General features: G+C 49.5%; 1 protein-coding gene across 5 annotated transcripts in view; it reads left to right on the plus strand.

The window, feature by feature from the left end:
* MIA3 (MIA SH3 domain ER export factor 3) overlaps positions 1 to 7,148 on the plus strand; it is a 40,335-nt gene extending 33,187 nt beyond the window's left edge. For 2 of the 5 annotated variants that reach the window (XM_037128352.2, XM_037128357.2), the window contains 10 exons: positions 1,169 to 1,270; positions 1,912 to 1,972; positions 2,070 to 2,105; positions 2,183 to 2,250; positions 2,380 to 2,480; positions 2,586 to 2,720; positions 3,622 to 3,701; positions 3,811 to 3,873; positions 5,273 to 5,423; positions 6,317 to 7,148. In XM_037128352.2, the coding sequence (XP_036984247.2) occupies positions 1,169 to 1,270; positions 1,912 to 1,972; positions 2,070 to 2,105; positions 2,183 to 2,250; positions 2,380 to 2,480; positions 2,586 to 2,720; positions 3,622 to 3,701; positions 3,811 to 3,873; positions 5,273 to 5,423; positions 6,317 to 6,627 (1,108 nt within the window). In that variant the 3' untranslated portion in view covers positions 6,628 to 7,148. The remainder of the gene's footprint in view (positions 1 to 1,168; positions 1,271 to 1,911; positions 1,973 to 2,069; positions 2,106 to 2,182; positions 2,251 to 2,379; positions 2,481 to 2,585; positions 2,721 to 3,621; positions 3,702 to 3,810; positions 3,874 to 5,272; positions 5,424 to 6,316) is intronic. The other 3 variants (XM_037128354.2, XM_037128358.2, XM_037128353.2) reach the window with 2 other exon arrangements.
* The last annotated feature ends 1,028 nt before the right edge of the window (positions 7,149 to 8,176 follow it).

The following is an 8,176-nucleotide window of genomic DNA, read 5'->3' on the forward strand; positions in this document are numbered from 1 at the left end:
TGCCTCTCATGTGTCCCCTACTGGGAACCTTTCCCACAACCCAGGCATGTGCCCTGACTGGGAATTGAACCAGAGACCCTTTGCTTCACAAGCCCATGCTTAATCCACTAAGCTACACCAGCCAGGGAAAAATTCATAATTTTGACATTTACCTCCTTAAGTGTATAAGGCACAGTTATTTCACAGTCTGTGTGCTAAGTCCACTGTGTGGACACCTGACGGGCCTTTTTTGCTTGTCTGATTTTGGCTCTGGTCCAGCCTCGCAGAGCGCCCTGTTGGGTTTGACTAAGCAGAGAACGTTGTCTGTAGTAACCTCAGCATCTTCCTGGGTGACCAGCGCGTCACAGCCACTCACGAGGCACTCGCTGAAGTGTTCAACAGGCAGTGAGGAATACAGAAACCTTTTTTTCTCTCTGGTGTTACTAAACCCTTTTGACTGTAGCTCTTCTCTCATTTTGCTTCCATAGAAAGTTTCAGGTTAAGTGTCTTTTGAAGCTGAATTAGGTGCAAAGAGGCCCAGCAGCAACAAGAAACAGCATTTTTAAACCATTAAACATCACTGTCATTGTGATCTATGTTCTAGTCAATTGACATCTTAAGCTCGGAGGTGACTGGGTTAAACCCAGTTAGTTCCCAGGAGGTAGCGCCCTAATGATGGGACGGTCGGATTCTTTTTCTGTACGACAGACAACCATCCTGAGATTTGTCTCTTTCCTTGCCCCAGTGCCACTGACACGGGCAGCAGCAGTTTGGGGACTGAGGCGCAGAAGGGTTCAGTGGTCAGTTGTGGTCAGTCGTGCAGACGGCAGACCTGTTTTAAAGGGGACTGTCTTTATCACGGTCCTTCCCGGTCTTGAATCCGGCGGCAGTCCTTCCCGGACGGAAGTGAGAGGAGGGATGGCAGGTCTTCCCATGGTGGAGACGAGAGGGTCAGTCCAGCTTTCTCCCAATACGCGGAGCCGTGTCGGATAGAGTGGCCCCGGCGTTCCACGTTGGCGAGAAATGGGCTTTCCTCCTCTCCAGCACGAGAAGGTTGCCCGTGGGGCCTGCGGGGTGTTTGCGTGCCTGCGTGTGAGAGAGGGCGGGGCAGGAGCCTCCGAGTGGAGGTGCTCAGACGGCCTGCGTGCAGGGGGAGAAGCACTTGCCCTTGACAGCGGCTCTCTCCTAGGAAGCTGAGTCAGGAGGAGTTCGAGCGGCGCGAAAGGGAGCAGCGGCTCTCGGCTGCGGATGAAAAGGCGGTTTCCGCGGCCGAAGAAATAAAGACCTACAAGTGAGTGCAGCTTCTTGGATGGGAAACCGCTGTTAGCTCCAAAACAGAACAAAAACGCTTACAGTCTGTACAACAAAACAGCACAGAAGCACACACAATGGTCAGAGGACGCGATACATTCAGTGCTCATAAGAAAAAATACATTCTGGGTTAACAGAGGAAGAAAAGGTTTAACAAAGATCTCCCTACGCCCAACACTGGCAACACGGCCAGGGAAGTTGGTCCATGCCCACAGCTCTGGGCCGTTTAATGTGCTGGGGGATTGCTTCAAGAAGGCGCTGCTGTCTGGGGTGTCCAAAACCACGAAAGGGACTATGCCGCGTGGATGGACCCCTCACTCCCACGCACCTCTGGGCGGTTTCCTGTGGATATAGTTAAAGGAGGGAAAAGCTTCATGCAGGCTGATAGTCACAGCGGTTACAGAAATTACACTGTATCAGCATAGACTCTCCAGCCAGTAAATAATAGATAAGGAAATTATGCAGTTTTGATCTTACTATATGTACTCTTGCTGTAAGCATGTAAGCTATGATCCTGTATGATGGATGGAACCCATGAGGTGTGGTTAAAGGGAACGCGGGGAAGCTGTCTCCAGTTGCACTCAGTGGTGCTCGGTCCCTGAAAGCCCATGTGGTTCTCAGGTGGAGGATCGAGGAGCTGGAGAACGAGCTGCAGAAAACCGAGCGCTCCTTCAAGGACCAGGTGACTATGGCAGCCGCGGCTGCAGGGTCCTCCGGGCTCTCTGTGGTTTATGATGGTGAATCCCTACACGTGTTCTTCGATCTGTTGTCTTTTCCAGCTTGCTGCTAATGAGAAGAAAGCTCACGATAACTGGGTAAGATTCGTTTTCCTTTCCTTTGTTTCGTGTGTCACCTGCCACCGTTGAACTGGGTTTTTTTTCTTCCTCCACAGCTGAAAGCCCGTGCTGCAGAAAGAGCCATGGCTGAAGAGAGGCGGGAAGCAGCCAACTTGAGACACAAGTATGTAACTTGGAAAAAACCTAGTTTTTTTCATAGCATTTCATAATTTGGTAAGGCTGTGCTGTGTGGCATCCGGTAAGAATTGATCTTCTGTTTCATATGGAATTCCATTCTTTCTCTATATTCAAGATTATTAGAATTAAACCAAAAGGTGGCAATGCTGCAACGAGAACCTGTGATTGTCAAACCGATGCCCGGAAGACCCAGCGCTCAGAACCCGCCACGGAGAGGTAGGGAGGAGCCCTCCTGCAGCGCCGGCGCCCTAGCAATAACCCTAAGAACTTAAGGAAGAAAAGAGGCCGCCTGAAAGTGTAACAGTGGACTCTCACGTTCAGGTCCCCTGAGCCAGAACGGCTCCTTCGGCCCGTCGCCCGTGAGTGGGGGCGAGTGCTCCCCTCCGCTGAGAGACCCGCCCGCCAGACCGCTGTCTGCTACGCTCAGTCGGAGAGACGTGCCCCGAGGTGAATTTGGTGAGCGGTCACACGTCACTGGAAACACTGTTTCCAGTTTTTCCCCTATTACGGGAGAATTCTAATGTAAACAGTATTTTAGAATTTAGGCCTGTCCAACATAGAGAAGAAGGTTTCTTAGTTTTTTCCAGCATTTCAAATAGCATATTTTAAGATCTGCTTTAGAACAGAAATAATCTGTTTATTATTATCACTATAGACAAGAAAATATGTAAAATATATTTACATGTAAGTAAATGTATGAATATTTATTCTCGCTTTTGCTTTTTACAAGTTTTTTACCCTGATGTGCAAGCCTTTGTCTTTGGATGAACTTCCCAGGGAACTCCTTCCTTGCATATTGTGAAAGTGGCCGTAAGCCTTTATCATTTGTGCAGCACACAGCAGTCCGCATCAGAGTGTGGGACGCTGTGCGTGTTTCCACGCGCAGCCCTGTCTATACCAGTCAGCGAGACGTGGAAGCTGTTGCGCACGGACTGGAAACACCAGCCCTGCCGCAGCGCCGGGCCTGCAGCGGGAGGGCTTTACGGCCGTCCGTTCGGTCCAGGAGGCTCTTATCTTACTTCTCTAAGTCCGTGCGTAAAGTGGGATTTCCCGTCAGAGGCACTGGGGCCTTGTTCTTAATGTTCCTTCCCAGGTAGAGGTGAACCCGACCTGTCCACAGCTGGGTACTCCTCCTGGAGATCCACGCCAGGGCTCCGTGCGTGCTTTCTCCAGGTTCAGTGGACAGGCCTCTACCTCGTCCCCCGGGGTCTGAGGCTTCTGGAAACCTGCCAGTGGTAGGGACCTGAGTGTGTTCAGAGAGTCTATAGTCACGGCGGCAGTGGGCAGAGGACTTTTTTATTCTTCCTCAAAGAATAAAGGTCGGAATATGTCTAAATCAGTTCTCGGCCTTCCACAGATCCAGGGTCCGGGGCAGCTGCCATGGTGAACAGCAGCCCAAGAAGTGCTTCCCCTGCCAGGGGGATGGATGAGGGCAAGGTACGTATTCCAGGGAACACTTCTCCTTTCCTTCGGCACCTCTCTCCGCCTCATCCAGCTCCTGTCTGTGTGTTGTTATATCTGTGCTGTCATTTATTTTTTAAAAAAGCACACTGTTCCCCAAGAGTCGGAAGGCTCCAGCATTACGCCTTCGGCTGAACATCCAGTAGCAGTGAGTACTGAGAGGCTGAGGCCTGAACTTGGCTTGTACTTGGTGTGCTTCTGGAAGGGACATGCAGTGCAGGGCACTAATGGCTTTGCTCTAAATTGCACGGCAGTGTGGTCTTACTCTGGTCTTGGACTTGGAAGTGGTTCTGGGTCGCTGCAGTCTGAATGGTTGGTTGTTTTTTCCTCCTGTGTATGTTTTGGTTAGCTGATTAACCTGTTGAGAGCGTTGTAATTAACCAAGAGTGTGCAGCATCGTCACTCTACCTTTGTGCTGTGTGCTTCGGTGCTAAGTGCTCTGAGGCAGAGGAAATTCATTGTGTATTGTGTAATTCATCGTTACTACACGTGGGCTTGGAAGTCTGCTGTTTGAGACTGTCTCCAGTGGTGCACCAGGCACTTTGAATAAGCTAAATCACAGCCTGGTAGCAGAAGCATGCTTGCTGGAGGCAACATGCTGACAGTGAAGTCTGATGACCCCTCTGCCCATTCCCGGTGTGGGCCTTAAATTCCGTTCACGAGACTGTTGTCTTGTTACTGGCGCAGCTCTTACAGCTGCTCCCATCCTGCATCACAGTGCATCCCCAGGTTGAAATGAAAATCCATGGAAGGGTTAGTCATTATCTCCTGACATCTCATAATACACAGTGTCACTTGGTGACTGCAGGTAAATATTGGCGCTGTGCCTGCCTGCTTACCTACAGAACACCGTTTCTGTCGGGAAGCACTTCCCGGCCGCAGAGCAAGACTCCAGGAATACACCTCTTTCGGCAGACCTTCTCCAAGGGCAGCTAGACTGAGACCCATGACCCCTTGGCAGCGGAAGACTTCAAAGAGGACCAATGGCTTTGTTAGAGGGAGGCGGGTGGGGAGACCTTGGGCCTGGAGGCAGACCCGATGGTGAATTCCAGCCTCGCCTTTTACATGCTGGTAACCCCAGCACCTTAGCCAGTGCTGTACAGGTTCATGTTTAAAACAAGACAATTGCACTTGGACATTCAGCGGTCCGAGAATCAGGCGCAGGTGCTCCGAATAGTGGCTGCAATTACACATGTAGAGGATGGATTTTCATTCCCTTTGTTCTCTCCATTCTCAGTAGGGAGGTAACGAGCTGTTGTGGTGATGGGAGGGACGTGCCCTAGAAACATGTCCCCGTGTCTGTGGTGTGACTTCATTTTCTAATTACTCGGGACTCCGACTTGTCCAGACCTGCAATAAGACAATCCCAGAGACCCGTTGGCTGCTGTGCCCTCGGTGGGAACACGGGAAGGCCAAGTCCCTCCCTCTGGGTCTGCTTCTCGGCCGGGGCCGGACATCTGCTTCTCGGGTGTCATCTTGTGCTGGTGTGGGTGCTGCTGAGTGTCATGCTAGAGCGTTTCAGAACACGAACTGTTTCTGCTCCGCAGGTGAACATGGCTGCAGAAGGGCCCCCTCCTTTCCCGGGGGCGCCCCTCATGAGCCCCCCCATGGGAGGCCCTGTGCCACCACCCATTCGATACGGACCGCCACCTCAACTCTGCGGGCCTTTTGGGCCTCGGCCCTTTCCTCCACCGTTTGGTATGATTATTGGCTCGTTGACTTGGAAAGCTCGTCTCCTCAGTCTGTTCTTTACTACAGTTTTAAGTTGCTATCGCAGGGCTGTGCAATCAAAAGATAAAGCTGGCTGAGTCCCTTTAATTTTTTCCTGAAGGTTTTTAAAGCACACGGGGCACTGCCTCGTATCCCCTCCTGAGATGGGAAGGAGCCAGTGTGTCCTGTAGCTGGCAGAAAGGGGCTGTTCACAGGAAGCCAGAACATGGCTTGTGCAGACACTTACTGAGCGTCTATGGCTGTGCACCAGGCTCCACACTGGGCACATCTCACTCACTGCGACTGCCGAGAGCTCGGGGTCCTATGGCCGCAGCTACAGACACACAGCGTAAATGGGTCCTAGGATACCAGGCACATTGAACCCTCATGCCCCACCTTGGGAATGAGTGGGAAAGAAGCTTTAAAGACAAGGTAGAAGGTAACAGCTACCTGGTGAATGTTGCTGAATTTAATTAGGTGCAGCTAGAAGGCCCTCCTAGGATGGCAGGCACCTTGATTTTGAAATTTTGATACAATAGTAGACATGGAATTTGCTTTATCAACATTTTTGTAAAGCCCTTTTTTCATATCTGCCAATACAAACCAAGCTCTTCTGAGATACAGATGGCAACATTATGTCGTAGAAGAAACACAGGAAACACAGGGTTTAAAAACACATTTAACCCTGCCCGTGTTGCTTCATGGCTGGCTGGCCCTAGGCCTGTAACTGAAACTTGCTGGGCCTCAGTCTGACTGACCCGTAAGGGAGGGGTGACACCCCCAGACTTCCAGGGGTGGGAGAAATGAAAGATCAACATACCCGGAATCACCGAAATGCAGACACGTGCACGTGTGTTCACACGACCAATTTTTGTTTCCAGGTCCTGGCATGCGGCCGCCTCTAGGCCTAAGAGAGTACGCACCGGGCGTTCCGCCTGGAAAACGGGATGTGCCCTTCGACCCCCGCGGGTTTGTGCCAGGACACCCTCACTTCAGGCCGGCAACCTCTCCTGGCCCTCGAGAGTACTTCATCCCTGGCCCCCGACCACCACCACCCCCAACCCACGGCCCCCAGGATTATCCTCCACCTGCTGCAAGAGACTTACTGCCTTCTGGCTCCAGGGAAGAACCCCCACCCGCCGCGCAGGGCAGTGGCCAGGACACCTCCCAGGCCTTGAAACAGAGCCCGTAGCCCACCCCCCGACTTCCGGTCTGAGAGCAGGTGGACTGCACTATTCATTACAGTCTTCAGAATCCAAAAATTTAAATAAAGCTAGTTTTTAGAATTAAGCTGCCCTGGCAGTCTGCATTTTTGAGCCAAACAATTAAAAAATGTCCCCCCCAAATAAAAATCAATCACCCTGTAAGCTACAGCCCCCCCTTCCAACTTTGAAATGTGCAATAAATACCTGTGTTTTAGTTAATGTAGTGTATGTAACTGTTAAATGATTTAGTCTGTCTTGGAAAATACGAACATTTCCTGTGGAAATGCTATAAGAACACGTATTTCCATTTATTACCGTTTTTAGTGTGTGCCAGCCGAATGCAGAGCAACTGTGTTTATAAGCCTGATTTTTTAAAGTGTCTGTCTGGTCGCAAGGACTGTTACACTGAAAATGTTTACTAAGAGATCACTGAACTTTATCTCCCCCCCCACCACCCCGCTGAAGTTCTTTGTAGTAAAAGTTCATTAAAATTTGGTTATCAATGTTTCCCAGGTGTCTGTTGAGTCATTTGCTTGTTTCCTCATGAGACATGTGCCGTCTGGGAAGGGGCACAGAGGGCGGGGGTCTGCTTGGGCAGCGGGGTCAGCCTCAGTTGCCGGGACTTGTCCGGGGGAGGCCCCCCATCCTCCCCCCATCGCGGCCTTCTGCGGCTTTGTAACTGCCTCGTTCACTTCCTGAGTAGGCGTGTCCACAGGAGCAGCGAGAGAGAACTCTCCCGTGGTGTTCTGTTGCGATTCTTGCATTAAGGGTGCACAGCAAAGAAATGAAAATGTCTTGTGACCATAAAAGGAAATTTCTTTTATTAAAAAATATAGAGCCTATTACTTCTTCCATACTTTTTGCCTGTGATTTTCAATGAATATTGCAAAAATGATCAGAAGAATAGAGTATTATGAGAAAGAATGACAGGATTTTAAGGCTTGTGACATGCCCTAGGTCAGCAACCATGGACTGAACCCCATTCTTTTTGTTGACTGGTTCTACTCCATTAATATTTGAATGGCGCGTATATTTAAAAATCAGTACATAGAAGAATCTGGGACTACACCAAACTTAAAAGTCTTATTGTACTGTTGCTACACCATGTCTTTTAAACAATGTTTCTAAACTAACTTTAGGCACTTTAAATTATAGTAACTTAATAGTACGTTTTAAGGAGTTTAAGATTTAGATTAAATCAAAATTATAAAAAGCTGATATCCTTGTTTACTGCTGGACTATACTCTCCCACTGTCTGAATTCGATGTTGTAACATTACCTCTGCCAGGGCCTGTCTCTCTTGAGGTAGTTGATCCACTGAGAAGACTAAAAAAAGCAAAAGACCCACCGTGAAACTATCTTCCACTAATACATGTACCACTTTAGAAAGACAAGGACCACTGGGGAAAAAAACCCCTCAAAATTTAGAAGTAATGTATCTTCACAAAAGAATTCCATTGACAGGTTCTCCCATTTAGTATCAACAATAGAAGAAATTTTAACAGGAGAACTCCATAGTTAATAGCAAGTTATTTT

This window comes from Artibeus jamaicensis, unplaced genomic scaffold (genome assembly GCF_021234435.1).
Source record: "Artibeus jamaicensis isolate MK-2021 breed Jamaican fruit bat unplaced genomic scaffold, CSHL_Jam_final scaffold_754, whole genome shotgun sequence".
In the NCBI taxonomy this organism is placed as follows: Eukaryota; Metazoa; Chordata; class Mammalia; order Chiroptera; family Phyllostomidae; genus Artibeus; species Artibeus jamaicensis.